We start from the raw sequence: 20,257 nt of genomic DNA, 5'->3' as shown, positions 1-20,257 counted from the left end.
GGAGACTAAAAATGGGGGTAGGGGTAGTTTCGGAACATGACAAATTTAAGCTTCCTATGAGCCCACAGCTAATATGACTTGTGTTCTTAATTCTCTAACCCTATTATTGGGAGTCAAAATAAATCAAAGGCTCGGTTTGGAGGGATTGGAGGAGTCGTTTTCCATTTCGTGGCTAAATTTGGCTGAAGTCATTTTGACGAATCCAATTTGGTCTCTCTCATAAATTTATTTATGTTTTATATCACCCAATTGTTATCTATAAGATCTATAGATAAGAATCATCATAGTATAGTGCATTAATACGGTATCGACGCATGGCATACATCTATGAATCTAAAGGTTGTGAGTGCAATAGGAGTAGAAGTGGACAGTCCAAAGATAAATTGACCGTTCATCACGAAATCAAGGGTCCACACGCACTCCCTGTTAGACCACATGACAAAAGTAAGCAGCGTTAGTTACGCCCGTTGACGGTCTGTTTGGTTCCACTCACCGCATATAAGAATAAGAATGCGGAAGTTGAATGATTCGACCGCCAAAAAGATCCTTTCTAGGCCACTTAATCGTCACCTTGACGTACGGTAAGCTCACCGTTAGCACGTGCTCTCTTATTTTATGGTCCGTCCAAAGAGAGCTGCAGAGTCGTCCCGGTTCGGCTAGACCGGCTTGTATTTAATTCGAGCGGTTCGAATCGAATTTAACCGACCGACGAATGGCGGTCTGATTTAAAATGACTCGATCACACACCCGCATCAGGAGTAAAGCGTACGGTCAGCAAGACAAAATGCCACGAAGGCAAGAGATTAACGGTTTGGATCATCTGAGTAACTGCTGTCGGACGATCATGAGTGAGGGAAATATTTCTCGACATAAAAGGACCCTAAAGCCATTCCAGCCCACCAAAACAAAAAGCCTACGGCTGAGTTGGGTCTGGGCCGGCCCATCTCCTTTGCTCGTCTCCCGCGGAGCGCCTCTCTTCCCTCTTCAATTTGGTCTCGAGGCGGAGTTGTCGATTGGAAGCCGAGTGCAAATCCTAGAGTCATTCGAGAGGGCAAGAGGTACGCTTTTGGTTTTCGATAGTGTATTGGGTTTTTTTGTTGGCTACACTATAGTCATCGATTGTGCAAATCGAATAGGGTTTTAAGAAACTATGGGAACCGTGGTTCGTCCTAAAAAAAGATGCGAGTGTTGTGTGTTTGCACTAGGGCGCTAGGGTTTTGAAGGAGCCAATAAAGTTCTCCTAGAGTCATTTGAGACTACCAGTGTTGTTGTTGTTTTTTTTGCATTCTGTACTACGATCCTTGATTGTGCAAGGCGGCTAGGGTTTTGAAGAAACCATGATAATTCTCATTTTCTCCTCAAGAAAGATGTGAATGTGTTTTTTTGTGTGCATTCCTCACTACAATCTTAGATTGATCAAGGCTGCTAGAATTTTAAAGAAACCATTTTAATTGTTTATTTTGTTGTCAAGAAAAGATGTGAATGTGGTCATGTAATGTTTCGTATAAATTGGTAAACTTTAGTGCATCAATGTAGAATCAATTCCTTAAAAGATCCAAACCATGGTAGTCTGATGGTTTTAGGTGCTTTTTTATTAGTTTTAACAATAATGTGCAGTTTTTATTGTCGGTTGTGAAGCAGATGCTTCTGCGATTTTATGTACTGTCGAATGGGTTCCATAGAGACAACTTCATCAGTTCATAATCAGGAGAAAGGTCTCTCCTTATCATTGCCTCGTTCTTTTCTGCACTTTCTGGAGGAAAATGGATTGGACCCATCGATTTATGCCATGATAGAAACAATTCCACGCTACATAAGGTAAGAAGAAATAGTTGTCCTTATTGACTAACATGACTTTGAATTCTTGTTCCATCTGAGCAAGGAAGTATCTTTACTAGCATCATCGGTATCATGCTTTTCATTTTTCTTCTCATTATTCTTTAAAAGATTTATCTACTATGGGCTACATATGTTTCATATCAAAAGGGTAAAACCAGGCTGTGAGTCACAACTTGTGGAGATTGAAAATGAACTCAAGTGCAGGCTCGAGAAGGTCTCGTGGCTTTCGGGTTTTTTTGCCATCCCATCTCAGATTCAAATTGCTGGTTCTAAGGCATATCAACAAGGAAAGGTAAAGTGAAAACAGTTCCCTTTTTCATTCAAATTTTATATGAATACCTTTCAGAGACAGACAGAACACTTTTACTTTTCACCTCTTTGTCATGCTTACTGAATATCTCGAATGTCATGTTTTCTACTGCAATTGTAGTGAAGACTTCATGTTGAACTGGTGTTTAGTGCCATCATTTTTGGAGGTTTTATTTGACTGACCAACTTATTTTGAAAGTTCAGTGGGATTTTTTATCTGTTCTGGTTCTCACTGATGTTATTACTTATCTGGAGTTGTTTTATATAAGACCCTGATTTTGGATTGTTCCTTTCTTCAAGGACATTGAAACATTGAGTATTGCAAGGATTAGATTTCTGAGGATATAAAATGCCAGAAATGAACATTAAGTTGAAATTTTACAGCAGATTGAAGTACCCTTCAGGCCTTCATTATGGCAGACAATTGCGAACGATAATTGCGGCCTTATTATAATCATAGGATAAAAAGGACAATATTTGTTTATGCACATGCATTTTTTGGCCTTGTGAAAATGGCAAATTGAACTGAAAGTGCATATCTAAATATTTATATATGTTTCTTCTTTGATGGATGACAAAGGAACTGAGTTGATCCAGATTCATTTAAGATATCAACCTAATGTTAATTTTTTAGACCTGCTGAAGCACACCAAAGTAACATCCTACTTCAATCACACTGCAGGTGACATCCTATTAAACTCACACTGAAATATTCTGTTTCTTATCTCTGTTATGAATAGTTGTAGATGCCATGATGTTGTTTTGTCTTGTATTGATGATGTGGTTCTGAACCTGTTATTATTTTATTATTTGGGTTCAACCTTTATGTCGTGTCTTTTGACTCTTTTATCAAAACCACCTTTGTGAAAATAATTTAGTCAAAATAATGGCTCCACTTTCTTTGTTTTTCAAGACCCCATGATAATTGATGAATAATGAGATAAAATTTCAGGATTTATGGTATTGATGTAGGATTAGGGGAGTGCAAGTCAAATATTTGCATGTAACATCAATAGTTGCAGCATTGATGATTTTGTATGCCTTTTGATTCTCTATCAAAATGAGCTTTGTTTTAGTTAAAACAGTGCCTCCCCTTTGTTTCCCATGACTTCAATTGCTGAGATAATGAAATAGAGTTTTGGGATTTAGAGGAATGATCTAGGATTAGTAGAATGCGAGCCAAATATTTGCATGTAACATCAATAGCTACAGCTTAGATGATTGTATATATAATATTAAGTAATTAAAAAAAAATCACAAACCATGTCTACAAATGCAGGAATGCCCGATGGATTTTGGTATTAGAAAAATCAGAGTAGAAAAAGAAAGAGTCGAAGGTAGTTAGAGTATTAGCCACTGCTGAATTCATAGGACATCCTCTTTGATGCATGCTTATTTGTTGTCACAATCAGATAAGTGGAGCATGAAAGTGGGAATCTGATCAATTGGCAAAAAATGTTTGGTAAATTAGGCCAGCCATATATATACCATAAGTGACAACCTCTTTCCTTTTTTTTACAATTTACCTGATTGCTGGTGTAGACAGCAGCAGATGTGTTGTTAATTAGCTAGCTAATCACCAAATTTGTGAGGTTCCTAGTGATCTTTATTATTGTCATTATATTTTATTGTAATATCAGGCTTCTGAACATCAGATCTCTTCTGAGCTGGTATCGTATGGTTCTGTTTGTGGTCGGAGCTCAATTTGAACAAGGTCTCTTGGGTTTTCCAGTTGATGAACCAGTTCCTTCAAAAGCACTCAAGCTAATTTAGTCTAACTAATTGGCTTCAGAAAAAGTACCAGAACCCAATAATTTGAATTGGATTTAAAAAAAAATAATACAATTAAGAAGGGGATTATGTCTATTTCTTTTGAAGAAGGTACTATGTAAATATTCATGCTACTGCCCTTGCTTTTTCTTCGGTTTGTATGTGATCTTGTAATCATAGTGAGCTACATAATCTAATTTCAATAACTACCACTCAGATCTATGGGATGGATGCAGCTTCAGGAGCTGCTGTGTCAGCCTTAAATGTCTCACCGGCAGATCATGTTCTTGATCTGTGTTGTGCACCAGGTACTTAAGCTTTATGCTTCTGCTTGTGTATCCGGATAGTTTATGAGTTATACAACAAAATAAGGTTGGTTCCGGCATAATTTGCTAATATTACATGTTCAGCTGCATCTATGTGCTTTTTAAGTTATAAAAAAGCTTGCAAATATTTTGCATGTCCAATAATTTTCTATATCGCATGGAAATTTATATTATATAAAATGAATATAATATTGCAGAAGTTTTAACTTCATCAGGTAACTACTTATTTATGAAGCCTAGAGTTTTTCTGTCACTTTTGTTTCTTTATGGACATTGTTGATAGTTGGTACATTATAAGTTTAATCCGTTGAATTTATTGTACTTTGCATTTGATGTTGGATAGACATTTTAATCTCTATATCACAAGGAAGTGTGTATATTATACATACATACACATACATACGTATATACATAAGTTACTAGGTGCCTTCAATTAGCTAGTTTTCCTGTGGCTGTTAAATTCTTTTTCATGTTCAATGAATCCTTATCTAATGTGAGATATACTGATGCCAATCTGCACCTCCATGGAAACTTAATTGTAGAATTATGGATAAATTATTATTGAGAATGCACTAAGAAATTAGGTCATACATGATAACTGTCCACTGTCTCTTATTTGGTAGGTCAACTGAGCAATTAATATGCTAGTCGTAATGCACTTGCATGGTATCTAGAATTCTCGTGCATATTTTCTATCATGAATCAGATGACTACATGGGTGTCTTTGCTGAGAATTAATGAAAGAACATTTTTTATCAAATCAATTTTATATTTAACTATAAGTTCATATGATGCATGGAAAGTTTTTCCTAAGTTTGTTGTTTGTTCTTTTGTTTTGATCGAAAGATGCTTGATTACAGATTAGACTAAAACAAAAAGGAACAAGTGGCTGGGTGCTTTCTACTCTTTTAACTTAAGCAAGAACTTATACAATATTTTCACTTTCAGGGCAATATGCTTTGTTTTTAGTTGTAAGATGGTGTATATTGACCCTCTCCAACCCTATGTTGGGCATGGGAACCTTCTGCACTGAACCATCATTTTTCTAACGGCAATAATCTCAAGTTTGTAGTTGTCATAGTTTTCATAATTCATTCTATTGCGAGTTTGTAAGGTTGCAAGTACATGCTTCTTGAAAAGCAACCAGTTTTGTTATTACAGTGGTCCAATTCATTCAACTTTGTTGTCAACTAGCCTGGTTGATGAACGATAATTGTGACTTTGGACCATAATTTCTTTTGTGGTCTACATTTCTCATTTAAAATTATTATTATTTTTATTGGTTCCTTGTTGACTTGAAATTTCAGACTGTATATGGTTTCAATGATGGGACATTATTGGCCATCTTTTATGTTTTAGATGCTGACCCAGTTAGAACATGATCTTTTGAGACTTGATGTACAAGATCACCATGTTCATTTTATGCTACTCTTTTATCTACTTTACTGGGCAAACATGACCAGATAATCACTGGCGGCAGACCAGGTCATATTAAATTGCTTAACCCTGGTGTAGATTTGGATGATCATTGCCCACACATGCATTAATTGGTTTTTCCATAATATTATCTGTAGCAAAGTTGATTCCAAAGAGTTGCTATTTTTGCTGTTTTCTATGTTTGAGTTGGTCTTTGAGTTCCTCACTTTCATCTTATTAGCCAGTGGATGCAAAATTTATTGTTAGGACTGTACAACTTTTTGGCACTTCAACTGGTTGTTTGAAGTTTTACTCGGTTGTGTTATGTCAATTCAATGGTTCTTGCCTCTTCTTGATTCGTCCAAATAATAAATACATTCCTTATGAAGATTAACTTTGTTGATATGGTTCATCACCATTGAACAAAAGGCATGGGGTGTTGAACAATGCAGCAATTTTTTTGTTTTTTCCCTTTATCCTAGGCGTATTGAGAGAGATGATAACCTGAAATTAACCTGAAATTTCAGGTCTAGACTCCCATTCTCAACCTTATAAATTTATTTGATCAGATAGGAGTTGTTTGTTCATATCTGGTAATGTGCATAAATCCAGTGTCTTACAAAATTTTGGGTATCCTCATTTTGGTTCTGATAAGTTTATTAGTCTGAGGTTTGTGTCCTAAATCACTAAATGGATATTATATGATAACAGCTGTACTGTATTCTGAATGATTCCTTAGGACACTGATACTTTGTGGTTTTACTATCTTGTTCTCTCTTACGAGGATAATGTCTAATGGATATGAGACAGTTAAAACTTATAATAAAGTTGTCACAAATGTGTTAAGTTTGATATTCTCTTCAAACCTTTCATGAGTTGGCCTTGTTTGGAGCTTGTTAGTTGTCAGAGTCAAATTTTCAGTATCAAGGAGTCGATTGGCTTAGATTTCTGTATTTGGTTGTTTCAATTGGTTATTTTCTACAAAGGCTAGTACATCTATTCTTTTGTATCATATTTTATGTAACTTTTTAAAATTTTCAACAGTATTCTTTAGTTAAATATTGCAAACATGAAATCAGTTTTTCTCTAGGAATAGCTGTGTTTTATTGTTTGAAAAATCTGGTAATTCTGTCTTTGACTTGACCTATATGAAGTATGGTACTGATGAAAATTGAAGATTTTGCACTTTCAGTTAGTTTTGTCTTTTTAAAAAAATCAGCAATGTCCTGACTGTTTTTTCATGGATTTGTAACTTATTTAGTGAGACTATTCCATTTCTGTCAGGTGCCAAGCTGTGCATGCTAGCAGATCTTCTTGGTAACTCTGGTTCACTGACTGGTGTTGACATTGCAAGAGCCCGTCTGGCAGCCTGCCGTACAATGTTGCAAAAGTATTCCTTGGGAGATCATTGCCGGCTTTTTGTTGCTGATGGAACATCATTCTCCCTCTTGCCAGTGAGGTCTTGCATGGAAACAAAACCATGTAATGAAATTTGTTGTAAACAAGTATCTTCTCGTTTAAGCATATAGCATATTGGCTAACTTAGGCAAACTTGGTGTCGGAATTGTCAAAGGTTTGAGTGGCAAGAATGACCCTGATATATTTGCTGAATGGACTGCCAAGAGATCATGGAGAGAACGAAAGAAAGCTGCCAAAGCAGGAAACATTGCTGATTTAGATCAAATTAAATCAACTTCACCGGAGCTAATTTTCTATGGCAGATATTCCGGGGTTGTAGGATTATGCAAAAATGAACTCTTTCGTGCAGTAGATGAACCATCATTTTCTGGCTATGACAGGGTATGCTTTCCTAATGTTTTCCAGAGGACCTTTTTTAATTTTTGTGGTCTCCTTGGTACCTTTTGGTGTTCCTAGTTTTTATGTCTCAGCACTACAGGATCAACTCTTTAACTGTAATGATAACTTTCAATTTTGAACTCGATCAGTGGGAATGCACGCATATATTTATATAAATAAAGCTTAAAAAGCTAATAGAGACTCAACATATTCTTGTCATTTTTATGACATGGATTGTTTGCTTGTCGAGATGCATGTTCACTGACTTGAATGCCACATCGATGTTAATCAGTGACTGTTTATTTTTGAAGCAGGTGTTTTGATTAGTTGCGGGGCAATAAAGTGCTGAATGAAATGGGATAAAGTCATTAAACTAAATAACATTGGTATTATCCAGTTGCTAAGGATAGTTTCCTGGTTAATTTGCCTACTTTGAGTACTATCATTAACACTGGTTTTATTTAATCAGTCTATGCATACAAAATAACTAACGGGTTAGTCACCCAATCCTTCCCCCAAGAAATGAGAGAGAGAGAGAGAGAGAGAGAGAGAGAGAGAGAGAAGCAGTCCTGTCAGGAGATGGGATCACTTTTGTGCCAAAAGATCAGCAGGCTAGAGGGAAGTTAAAGTTCAAAGGAGAAAAATGGTCGCATTTGTATAAAAGAGCTTGTGATTCTTTTGTTTGTAGTTATAATTTAGGTTAATTGGTCATTCGCCATAGTGCTGATAGTATCTTAATCCAGCAAGTAAAACCTATGTTATATGATTAATATAAATGTGTGTGATGCACTAATGTTTTTGGGAAATAATCATTGACATGAAAAATGGAATTTCTTCTGCTTTTTGAGGAAGGACTAAGCATGGACTATCAAGAAGATTTTGGAACTTGTGTACTTAATATTGAGGATTTAATTGGCATGATGAATTATTATTTATCTAACTCTCTTGGGCTTGATAATTTTCTCATTTTCACTACCAATTTGTTATTGGTTGAATCTAAGCATATTAGATAATTTTGGTCATAAATTTAGATGGAGGAAATTTAAATATTCGGTAGTTGAATTTGTTTGAAAGTTTTAATAAAGCAAGATGTTTTGCTAACTGCTTTCTATCATAGTTCTCCATCTTGATTTGTATTTTCTTGTATTTCTAATATTCTCCATATCTAACATTTAAATATTAAATGTTTCTTTTTGTGTTTCCTGATGACCTTGCCTTTGTATATATTACTGTCAATTGGCTGCATATGTAAACTAAATCATTGTTTGTTCGTACTTTGTTTAGGTCCTCGTTGATGCAGAATGCACTCATGATGGATCATTGAAACACATCCAGAAGTTCGAGGATTGGGGATGGGAAACATTAGAGCGTCGAGTACTTGATGCTAAAAGAACAGACTCTTTGCTCCACCTTCAGGTACTTATTTTACTCACCCTGGACATGCAACTTGGTCTGATTCTTGTGTGTCACATCCAGATTATTTGGTGTAGTTGGCTTGGTTGTTCAGTTCTCTAGTTAGGTTTTGATTGTGATATAACTCAAGTTTAGTTCATGCACTTGAAACTCAAATCTGACTGCAGTCTACCCAATCTGATATAGTTGCAATGTAGAACAAATCTACTTAAGAGTTAACCCAATAAAGTACTTACAGGTTTGAGTTTTTGCATTTCATATTTACTACACGGGTAATTCTAATAGGACTGAACTTGTTGTGAACCTAACTTTACCAATTTTAGCTTTAATGCTATTGAAGTGGGCTAGGGTTGGATATATGAATTTTGAGGTTTGGGACAGTTTTAGTTGTAAGTTAGGGATTTATGCTTTTCAGCTGGTTTTTTGCCGATCCTGTTGGTTAATGGAGTCACATGTCTTTTGGGTTTGTTCTTTTGTGCAAATTTTCACATATATTCTCATTATTGAGTTTGAAAAAAAATGCATTTAGTGATGTTGATGATCTCCACAATATAGTACACTGAGTAGCCCTAGACAGACACAATATTTTCCATTTTTCTAATTTATTTCAGTAATAGATTTTGTTCATTGTGCCTGTTGGATTGTTTAATGATACTTGAGTTTCCTAGTTGGCTATAATGTAGCTTCTTGGTTCATGGGAAATTATTGTAATCCAGCAAATTCAAATCGCAGAATACATTTAATTGTAGTGTCAATATGATGTTACCTGAAACAGGACATATTATCGACTTCATTTTTGGAGATTTTTTCTTTTGTGTTCATTACTATGGCATTGAGAGAGAGAAATATGATATGCAATTGTTTTCCCCATGCAGTTACAACTTTTGACAAATGGTTTCAGATTGCTAAGAGTTGGGGGAACACTTGTATATAGCACTTGTAGGTGAGTCCCCTTGGTTGCTAACCATTATTTTGTGGGGCATGAAATGGTTCTTACGAGCTACTATGGAAAGACTTATCTACTTTTATCTATAATTTTCATGTATAGTCAGCATTTGCCAACCATGATCATGAATAATTTCCATAAAGAATACCTCTGGGCCCTGTGCTATTGTTGTATTAATGAAAATTTTCTTAGATGTAGCTGCTTGTGTTCATATTATTCAAAAGTCTGTTTTCATTCAATATGCTTTGTGATGGAACCACTTTATCAAGGGCTTGTTTGACTCTTCTATACAGATAGATGTCAGTTTCTTAACTGACTTTCTGTTACTTTTTACCTGTTGGATACTGCAAATGGATTAGAGAAAAATGATGGTATTAATAGTATTATGTATCAATTTTTATCCACATGAGAAATTTTTTTTTCAAAGATTGCTGGTTCCACGTATCCACTTTTTTCACACAACACAAATATCTAAACAAGATATAAATACAATTTTGATATTTGTGATTGACTTATTGATCTAGACTCACACAAATAGTCAAATGTTAGTCATATTATATATGTATTAAAAGTTTTATATGTTCATTATCATAGTTTAGACTTTGAAGGGATCTTTACAAAGTACTTGATACTCGTATATGCTTTATACAAATGAAGACTTAATACCATTAATTGAGGATCTAAATCAAGGTTCGTCGTATCGTGGTATACCCCTCGATATAGGCAGTATGTATCAGTCCGACATGGGACCGGTATGAGCGGTACATATCGGTTTGTCAGTACATCACACCATACCATATGTTGGTACATCGGTACAGTTCGATATGTACTATACCGATGGTCGGTTGGTACACCAGTACGGACTAGTAAGGTGAGCCATGATCTAAATATTAGTCAGACCAATATATACCATTTGATATATACTGGTATCACCGAGTACCAGAATCAAAACGTATTGCTTTCTCTTGGTAAAGCTTTTCTAGAGGGTATGGTTATCATACATCTTGGTAGCCCTTGTAGGTTTCTTGTCTTGCTTCTACATTTGTCTCGAAATACCTTTCTCTGTTACATTCACCTATCTTTTTTTTCTAGAGGACATAATCATAGATTTTTCCTCTTCTCTCATAATAAATTTAAGAAATTAAAAAGTGGGACGTATGGTAGTGTAGACTGTAGAGTATTGACTTATTTGATTATGTGTTCCCCTGAAGGTTATTTTAGTGTTTTGTCTTTTTGTACTACAGTTATAGTTTTCATTCTCTGACCTTTTCTTTTATATGTACAGTTAACCTTTAACCTTAAGTTTCGATGTTTAATAGCAATTTAATCTGCCATCTTAAGAAATATGGGCTTACTGTACAATGCATACAACATATGTTGCTGTAATTTTTATTTGCCAAAACTATGCTGGCTTGCTGCCTCTTCATGTAAAACTGCAACAATATACCTTTTTTCATTGGCGTAGATATTTCTACACTAGCTGCCTACTAAACTTTATCTCTTAGAATTTTTTCTGCTGCTCTATCTGTCTCATCTTGGATCATGCATATGTTTCTTCTCGTCTCTATAAAATCTGTGTAAATAGCATAAGCAAGAAGATACTAGTTTTTTTTCTCGTGAACTGTTACTTTGCTACTGTCAGAACAACTTAGTTTGAGATTTTTTTCATCTTCTTTGCCCAAAATGAACAACAGATTGTTTTGCTTCCAGTTTAACAGTTGCCCAAAATGAGGATGTGGTGAAGCAGTTCCTCTCAAGAAATTCTTTAGCTGGTACTTCTGTTGCTGTTATATCTCATTATGGTTTCATTATATTATCCAGTGCTCCTTGAATTTACATGAACTATAATTTGTATTATCTTCATGACATTTTATATGTAATTATTTTAACATTTAGATGTAATCAGTATGATTGCATTTCGATGTGCATAAACTGTAAAAGAAGAAACAGAGGTGTTTTTAGGGTGAAAGATGGATTTCTTAACTGAGCATGTAGGCTTCAGTCTGCGGATCGATTATTTTTATGTTATCGTAATATTTAGCTACCATCTAATGTTTATGTTGATGAATTTTCCAGACACTGGTATTATCTGTTGGTTTGTACTTGTACTCTTAGCACCAAGGAATTTCTAGGTTTGGACAGTTAAGACAATTTTAACATAACATTAGCAAGTAAAAACTAGAAAATTAAGGGTTTCTGCCATGATGGTTCAATGATGGAGTATTGAATAAGAAGGCTTGAAGGCATAAAATCAGTGTGGAGACTGAGTGGTAGTATAGTTGGCGCATTAAGTAGGCAACGTTATCTGGATTGAAGAGGCATCATGACACTGCCTACGATTAGTTCCACATTTGTAGATGATGATGAGCTGGTCGATATAAATAACCTGGTCTGCTCACTACTAGTGACTTGGCTTACATGTGTTTGTTTATTATAGTTATCTATTCTGCCCAAGTTGATGTGTCTATAAGTTATAGAAAACAAAGCTAATGATTTTTGTTTATTATACCATATAATATTTAGTAGTAGTGTGTGATTCATTTTACTTTGTACTTTGGCCTTTGAGTGTTACTATTAATCTTGTTTTTGAGTCTATATTCTCTGATGAAGATGCAAATCATCCACTTATTAATCTAACAGATTGGATAGTAACTTGCTTGTCCAAGTTGAAGAAGTTAATTGTTAATTTGTTCTACCTGTGCTGTAAATGTTGCCTCTGGTGTGGGTTTCTGACGGATTCATTGTGTTTATCCTCTTATTGGAAACTAGTACCTGAGGGTTGTTACCATGGCATCGGTCTTGATCTTCACATTATTTCATGTATGGCTACTTAAAGTAGGCTTGATGATAGTTTGTTTTTTGCTATTGCAGAATATATCATCTTGTAGAACTAAGAAGGCAATTGACAACTATTTTGAAATGTCATTTTCATCATCTGGCATTTGTTAAAATATTTGAAATACTTTGGTATTGTATTTCTATTATCACTAGAGTTTCTTTTAAGTATTCTGCGAATCTATTTTCTCTAATTAGGTCACAGTTGTTGCCTTCTTATCTCATTGCTCTTAGTTTCAATCCTGGCAGAGCTACGACATGTGGAAGCTTCAGCCATCTGGCCGTGTAGAAGTGGAGGAATTCCGAATACATTACGCTTTGACCCGAAAACATCCCAAACTAGTGGGCTATTTATTGCGAAGTTCACAAGATTGGCAAGTTGATCAAGGTCTGCATCCTGTCCAAATGCTGTCATCAGACAGATGTCAGTCTATGATTTATGGTTAATAGATTTATAGTGTGCTTATCTTTCTTTCTGATTAAATTAATACAGTATACAAAATTCTATGTTAATTACATACCAATACACCATCTTTACAACATTTTTATGATTAACATATTTCATAATGATATTACAACAACAACAAAACCATAAAGTAGTGTGCTTATCTATAGAAGTTATTCCCATTTTGATTTTCCAGTTGGACTGATCATAGAATCTATTGCACTCAGTCATGCATTAGTTTATCTGATCTGCTAGTTCTACTGAGCTATTCAAGTTTCAAGCATATTCATGCTAAGCTGTGGTATTTTAACTTGTAGGCTCATGAATTCCTCGATGGGGATTCGAGTTGTTACCGCAGAGTTACCTGTGATATGATGCAATGCAATGTATGGTTGAGGATGTCAAAGTTATCTGTCATCCATGCAGAAGCAGCATTTTATTAAGGATATCAACCTATGGGTGCTTCGGCCGGAGCACAATGTAGTCAAAGTTATAATCGGTTAGAATGGATCCTTGTCAGGATGTTAACTGCATCGATCCCATCTTAGAAGCATGACAGGATGATTGAGATGTTAATGCATGTGATAATTGCTGCTCTGGCATGTTGATGATCATTATTCACTGGCTTCAGCGAGAGATTCTTTTTTGCCTCTCTTAAGTGTTTGCTGCTTTGTATCTCAAGTCTTGCATTGCCTTCTCAACTGGATGTCAGTGAGGAGTTTCTTAACACCCTCATTTACTCTTTCATGCATTTATTGTACATTTAATCACACAATGTATCTTTTGGTAGTGTTGAACGAATACAATTGACTGTTTTCAACTCAAACTCAGGAGTTTTAACAGTTGGGTTTGAAAGTAGATTATTTGACAGATGCATGTCAATATCTCATGTCAATCCTAATTTTGCTTCACCACCAAAAACCAAATAAACAAAAGCAGATCTCCATCAATATCTCATGTCAATCCTAATTTTGCTTCTCGTTCACTTGAGAATGAATGTCAATATCATCTGCAACACAAGATGGTAATGCAAAGATGTTACAACACTATATATCTGCTCTCCATCAATATCTCATGTCAATCCTAATTTTGCTTCTCGTTCACTTGAGAATGAATGTCAATATCATCTGCAACACAAGATGGTAATGCAAAGATGTTACAGCACTATATATCTGCTCTCCATCAATATCTCATGTCAATCCTAATTTTGCTCCTCTCTTCCAGGGCAGCATCTAAATATTTTACCTTACTGATGCTCCCATTTGAAAATGAATGTCAATATCATCTCCAACACAAGATAGTAATACAAGGATGTTACAGCACTATATAGCATGTTCTGCAAATAGAATGGTATATATTTCCTTTTAGGTATGGTTTCTTTCATACATCGGGCAATAAATAAACTCAGGACAGCATCGATCTGTCGTGAGGAAGCAATGCTTTGAAATATAAAACGATCACTATTTGTTACAGGTAATTGAATCACTGAGAAAAAAAAAAGATCTAGTGCCCTTCTCTGTGGACAAAGAAAAAAAAGAAATAGAAATAACATCTGACTTCTGAGATTCACTTTACATAAGCTTATATGGCAGAGAAGCAGAGCAGCTTCAAAGATCAATTTGAAGATGTGACATGTAACTTAACCTGCCAAAAGCTTGATGAAGTTGCTTTGAACCGCCACCAGCGGGATGGTTTTACAAGACTGCCACAGGTTATGCATGTCAAATCGACCAGAATGTCCTCAATCAACTATTTCTGTTTTCCGCTTCACAACTCGATACCAGCTCCAACTAATGCAGCTGCCACTGTTGCAGATGCCTCTTCAAGTGTCCGTTGCTTTTCAACCGTATTGAAAGCTTCTATGACATCTCCAGCTTCCCAATCATCAAAATCATCAACACCAATTCCACACTCTAGCCCGGCACCAACCTGGAAACCAGAAAGAAGAACTTACCATTGCCCGAGAAAGAAAACATGACCATGCATGGGGTATCAGATTTCACACTATAGCATTTAGGAACTATTGTTTGCCAAATCCACAGTACATGATGGAGAATGATTCATAAAAATATTACACAGTGACAATGCAAATATAAGATCAGATGTAAAACTTTTATTAAATCTATAACATATTTAACTGGAAACTAAGTTGCTTGTAATTTTCATGCTAATATATGATCAGAGGCAATATGTGATCATGGTAGTGTCCGTTCTTTTTCCTGAACTAAAGATACTACAGCAGTAAACTGATTATCATGAACTGATAAGACTTTGGGTGATTATCACGAACTGATAAGACTTTGGGTGTTCAGAATACAATTGGCACCATCTACAATCGTGGTAAGCCTGATACAAATTTCTATAGCATTGTTGTTCATAATATTGTGAATTATTAGAAGACAGCAGTTCATGTTACCTAAGCTGTTTTCTGAAAAATGAGCGACTATTTGTGACGTACCTCCTTGACATCTTCCTTCACTCGTCTAAGAGAATCAATTGTGCCAGTGTGAACTGTCTTCCCATTCCGAACAACCCGAACACCACAGTCTTTCACCACCTTTCCTTCAGTGATCATGCATCCAGCAACACGTCCACTACCGCTACTGAATGTTGCTCGAACATCTGCTGTTCCTATTGGAACTTGTTCCTAGAAGATAACAGACATAATTAGAATCAAAATAAAATGTCGGTTTAGGTGTCCGGGCAAAAAACAGAAGCTCAAGATGGTCAAGTGTTAACCTCAACAGGCTCTAGAAGTCCTTCCATTGCATTCCTCATGTCATCAACAAGGTCATAAATGACCCTATACAGACGAATCTCAACATTTTTTTTGTCTGCATAGCTCTTAACTGAACCAGGTGTTTTCACATTGAAACCAAATATAATGGCCTCAGAAGCAACAGCCAGATCAACATCACTAGTGCTCACCTCTCCTGGAGCCTGGAGGAGGAACTTCAAACTGACATTACTTTGAGGGAGCACTTGAAGAGCTTGTCTGATAGCTCCGATCGAACCCTAAGATGTATGAAAGTGTTGCGTTCAGAAATGAGTTATGTACAGACAATGTGCTGGATGCAATATCCAAGATAACATGCATCTGGAGAATATTACCTGGACGTCAACCTTTAGAATAATATTCAACTGGTGCACATCTAGACCAGATTGTTTCCCTGTTGCAACAGCAGAAGCGATGGAAGACAGAGTGACCTTAACTTCCCCTGCTTTTGCAGATATCCGTGCAACCCATAATGATTCTGCACATGTTTCTGCCCTTTCGCGTGCCACATCAAGGGATTTGACAACCTCAAATTCATCACCAGCAATAGGAACACTACTGAGACCGATTACCTAGGAATTTGAACATTCCAAGTGAAGAAGGAAAGGCATAAGAGTGGTTAACAAACAAAGATATAAGACTTCAAGAAATATGAAAATAACGTCCAGTCAGAAAAACTAGAATATTACATCACATTAGTGTTTATCATCCACCATATCCTTCAAGATTTTTAAAAGACCATACCTCATATTGTGCAACGTGTATAATTAACGATTGTGTTGAGCTATTTGTTTCAAGAATACTAACTAATCCATATGGTGCAAATCATCAGATGTTCTGAAAACAATCTTTTAACTTTAGTTATTCCCAAGATAAGCAGAGAAAAATATACCTGCACAGCCATTGATGGTCCAGCTTTATCAACATGACCACCTCTGTCATCAAACATAGCACGCACCTACTCATGAGGCGATTTAACGTGAAATGTTAGTAAGCTCTCAAAAAGGAGAAGAAACCACGACTATGAACATTAATAATGTGTATGAAAAGGCTGGCAAAAATTTATCCACACTTCTTCCTAAAGAAACAAGACGAAGGCAAACCTTTCCAAAAGCTTCACCACATACTACAACATCACTCTTCTTAAGGGTTCCATTTTGCACAATAAGTGTGGCAACAGCTCCTTTTGCTTTATCAAGACCTGCTTCTATAACGGTGCCTTTAGCATTTCTTTGAGGATTGGCTTTCAATTCTTGCAGCTTCACAATTGTGAAAAATACTAAATAAGGTATGAAATTCGCCAAAGTAAGCAACTTTGAATCTGAGACTAATCTTATACCTCTGCCACAAGCATAACAGTCTCCAACAGTTCATCAACATTCTCTCCTTTAAGAGCACTAATCTGATTCAGGAGACAACTAACGATTTTTATGAACCATAAAAACTGAAAGTATGTTTAAAGGTTATAGCTATTTTTTAAGTGGGAGCAACCTGAACCATAGGAATGTCACCACCCCATATCTCTGGCATAAGGCCAACAGAAGAAAGCTCTTGCAGAACCCTTTCTGGATTTGCTCCATCCTTATCTATCTGAATCCATGAATGAACAACAGTAATCAATTACTTGCATGCCAGATATGAAGAAGATGTAGCATGACTAAGCTGGCATGCCTTGTTAATGGCAATGATAATAGGCACCCCAGCTGCCTTTGCATGAGCTATTGCCTCACTGGTCTGCGGGCGGACTCCATCATCAGCAGCCACTACAATGATGACAATGTCAGTCACTCTTGCTCCACGTGCCCTCATTGCACCAAATGCCTGTGGCAAGTTTAGAGCAGGAGTTAATTGCATTGCATGGTTCACCCACAACAAAGATTCAAGACTCATATTACAAAATTTGATTTTACGTCTAAAGCCAAGATCACAATGAGGTCCCAAAACCAGAAGGGAATATCAGCTGAAAATTTTAGTGGCAGAAGAAAAGGAGCACATAACAAATACCTCATGCCCCGGGGTATCAAGAAAGACACATGGTTGAGGCTTTCCATCAACTGGGACAAGAACCTTGTATGCGCCAATACCTTGAGTTATTCCACCTGCCTCTGATGCTACCACCTGTAATTATGAGTCAGACTCAGCTTTTGAGAGAGGCGATAGACATGTGGAAAAGTTTTGCACACAACTGCTTTGCAGGACATTCAAACCTGTCAATAAGAAATTTACAGGAACGCACATGCAGGACAGAAGTTATAGAACTTACCCTGCTCTTTCGAATATAGTCCAGTAGTGTTGTCTGTCAATCCAGATTACCAATAAATAAATAAGTGTCCATTTATACAGGGATTTAACTCTAATAATAGCAAAAAAAAAAAAAAAAAACTGGTACCTTTCCGTGATCCACATGTCCCATGATTGTAATAACAGGAGGCCTATCTTCTAACATGTCCAGATCATCCTCATCAAGTACTTCCTTCTTCTTTGCCATTTCTTCCACTCTAACCGGGTCAACTTCGATTACTTCCACATCATATTCCTTGCATATCATCTTGACCATGTCTTTATCAAGAGCATGAACTGTCTCAGGCTTAACTCCCTTTGAGAACAAAAATGCAAGAATATCTGCTTCACCGACAGCCAAGTTATATGCTAACTCCTCTGTCAACATGCCCTCTTCACCCACCTCAAGAATCTCGACTTTAACAGGTTCTGCAGCTTTGGCTGCTTGCAGTCTTGCAGCCTTACGGCTTGCCTTACTCCATTTCCTCCCTTTCCTTGGCTCTGTTACCCCAGGGATAGGCACATCAAGTTCTGAGGCTTCCTGTTCGGATATCTCTCCATCATTTGTCATACGTCTGCGCAATCCACCAGTAGAACTTGATTTCTTACGTCGTTCATCTTTGACTTTGGATGGTGGGGGCCCTTTTGCTGGCTTCAAAGGGGTTGCTAAAATCGCCTCAGCTGCAATTGGATCATCAACTGGTTTTTTGGATGCAAATTTATCTATAAGAATTGGTTTCCTTTCCTTCTGGACATCAGACTTCTTTACTGCAGGAGTGGAAGGCGGAACAGCTGCAGGTTTTGCTTGCAGCTTCGGCCTGGCCGGCAAAGGCATTTGAGGCCTCAAAGGAGCAACTTGAGCAGCACCTGATATCTTCGTCTCTGTGGTTATAGGGATATCTTTCTTCCTATCCTCCCTGACCTTGGGCAATTCTTTAACTACCCTTTGTACGCTTGCCACAGGGTTCCCCTTCCGCCAAACGCTCTTAAGCGTCTTCGACTTCCTAGGAGATGAAGTTGCATTCTCAGGCCCAACCGGTTTGGAGCCGCCACTGGGCGCACCATTGCCCTTGATATCTTTACCACCAAATTTGAGGGCATTCGTAGTCTCAAGCTTTTCCACCTTCTCTAAAACCTCACCAAGAGATTCTATCACTTTCTCTGTGTCTTCCACTGCGGCCATCGGCTTCTCACGGACAACCATGTCGGATGACCAAATGGAGGAGCCCGAGTTCGAAGGATCAACCTGGCCGTTAGGGAGGGGTTTCAGCACAGGCTTGGAAGGAGGCTTGAGGATGAGATCCGCATCATCGTTTCTGCCACCGCTGCTGTTACTGACCTTCAATGTGGACTCCGCAGAGAACGGGATTTCTCTCTCCTCAACCAAATTGGTGGTCACCATACACTTACACACTCGACCTCGAACGCGACGCCATTTCTTCCAGCCGTCGAAGCCACCGACTCTAATACTAGAAACGACATGAACCCTCCGAACAGCGACGACAGAGGGAAACACCTCGAAGACTCCCGGGGAAACGGACCTCGCGCTTCCCAGCGACGCGAGGGAAGCCGGAGACGCCATTGCTCCGCAAGCAGGCCACACAAACACGCAACTCCCACCAAACTAGCATAAAAATTGCATCTTTGAACCGCAACCCGAGTGGCAAGAACACGATCAAGTTCCAATCTTGAACAAAAGGACGTCCAATCCTCACCCAGATACCCTCCGAAACCCTAGTTTCGTTCCAAAAGAAGAACGCAAGGCCTCAATTTGAGAGCTTTACCTCAGAACTTTGAGATAGACTTCTTGTAATTTCTTCTGCTCCGAAGAAGAGAGAGAGAGAGAAATTGGATCCCTCTGATTCCTCGTGATAAAACCATGCTGTATATGAAGTTAAGGTGGGAAAAAGGGGTTAACTTTGAGGGAGGATGTGGCTGTTTCTCCGCTCGTAAGCATGTGTGTGTAGGCGATAAGGTTTGTGATAGGGGGAGATCCACTCACGCTCTGTAAACCCCTGTGATGGATATGTGATGGCGCCCTGTGGTGCCACATTTGTGCTATTATTGCATGGATTGGTTTTGTCTGATCATTGCCTGTCAAAATC

The 20,257-nt window shown here is 37.3% G+C and overlaps 2 protein-coding genes across 3 annotated transcripts; one reads left to right on the top strand and one right to left on the bottom strand.

The window, feature by feature from the left end:
* The first annotated feature begins 925 nt into the window (after nt 1–925).
* Nucleotides 926–13,922, top strand: LOC135587188 (uncharacterized). Of its 2 annotated transcripts, none has more exons than XM_065078296.1 (11): nt 926–1,058; nt 1,642–1,818; nt 1,987–2,131; nt 4,136–4,226; nt 6,945–7,142; nt 7,234–7,460; nt 8,742–8,873; nt 9,746–9,813; nt 11,527–11,588; nt 12,901–13,039; nt 13,414–13,922. In XM_065078296.1, exons 2-10 carry the CDS (start codon nt 1,658–1,660, stop codon nt 13,032–13,034), a joined length of 1,218 nt encoding a protein of 405 aa, XP_064934368.1. In that variant the 5' UTR covers nt 926–1,058; nt 1,642–1,657; the 3' UTR covers nt 13,035–13,039; nt 13,414–13,922. The 2 variants fall into 2 exon arrangements, with proteins under 2 accessions (XP_064934368.1, XP_064934367.1); XM_065078295.1 differs by having other exon boundaries at nt 1,948–2,131.
* A 508-nt stretch (nt 13,923–14,430) lies between these two features.
* Nucleotides 14,431–20,158, bottom strand: LOC103993619 (translation initiation factor IF-2, chloroplastic). Its single transcript, XM_009413750.3, has 12 exons — nt 18,262–20,158; nt 18,136–18,168; nt 17,877–17,990; nt 17,544–17,693; nt 17,364–17,462; nt 17,212–17,274; nt 16,976–17,131; nt 16,765–16,830; nt 16,208–16,444; nt 15,836–16,111; nt 15,555–15,743; nt 14,431–15,025 (listed from the first exon to the last, which is right to left on the bottom strand). Exons 1-12 carry the CDS (start codon nt 19,732–19,734, stop codon nt 14,864–14,866), a joined length of 3,018 nt encoding a protein of 1,005 aa, XP_009412025.2. The 5' UTR covers nt 19,735–20,158; the 3' UTR covers nt 14,431–14,863.
* Between the last annotated feature and the right edge of the window lie 99 nt (nt 20,159–20,257).

Source organism: Musa acuminata, chromosome BXJ1-8, assembly GCF_036884655.1.
Source record: "Musa acuminata AAA Group cultivar baxijiao chromosome BXJ1-8, Cavendish_Baxijiao_AAA, whole genome shotgun sequence".
Lineage (NCBI taxonomy): Eukaryota > Viridiplantae > Streptophyta > Magnoliopsida > Zingiberales > Musaceae > Musa > Musa acuminata.
Note: the sequence above shows the minus strand (reverse complement) of the source record. Positions and strands in the feature narration are given on the sequence as shown.

Bases quoted from the DNA above. Each gene is read 5' to 3' on its own strand.
- LOC103993619 (XM_009413750.3), bottom strand. From the start codon at position 19,734: ATGGCGTCTCCGGCTTCCCTCGCGTCGCTGGGAAGCGCGAGGTCCGTT. The intron at 17,991-18,135 runs GTAAGTTCTATA...TCATAATTACAG, and splicing joins ACTATATTCGAAAGAGCAGG to GTGGTAGCATCAGAGGCAGG. The intron at 17,275-17,363 runs GTTGCTCCCACT...CTCCTGAATCAG, and splicing joins GTGACATTCCTATGGTTCAG to ATTAGTGCTCTTAAAGGAGA.
- LOC135587188 (XM_065078295.1), top strand. From the start codon at position 1,658: ATGTACTGTCGAATGGGTTCCATAGAGACAACTTCATCAGTTCATAAT. The intron at 1,819-1,947 runs GTAAGAAGAAAT...ATTCTTTAAAAG, and splicing joins ACAATTCCACGCTACATAAG to ATTTATCTACTATGGGCTAC. The intron at 9,814-11,526 runs GTGAGTCCCCTT...TTTTGCTTCCAG, and splicing joins CTTGTATATAGCACTTGTAG to TTTAACAGTTGCCCAAAATG.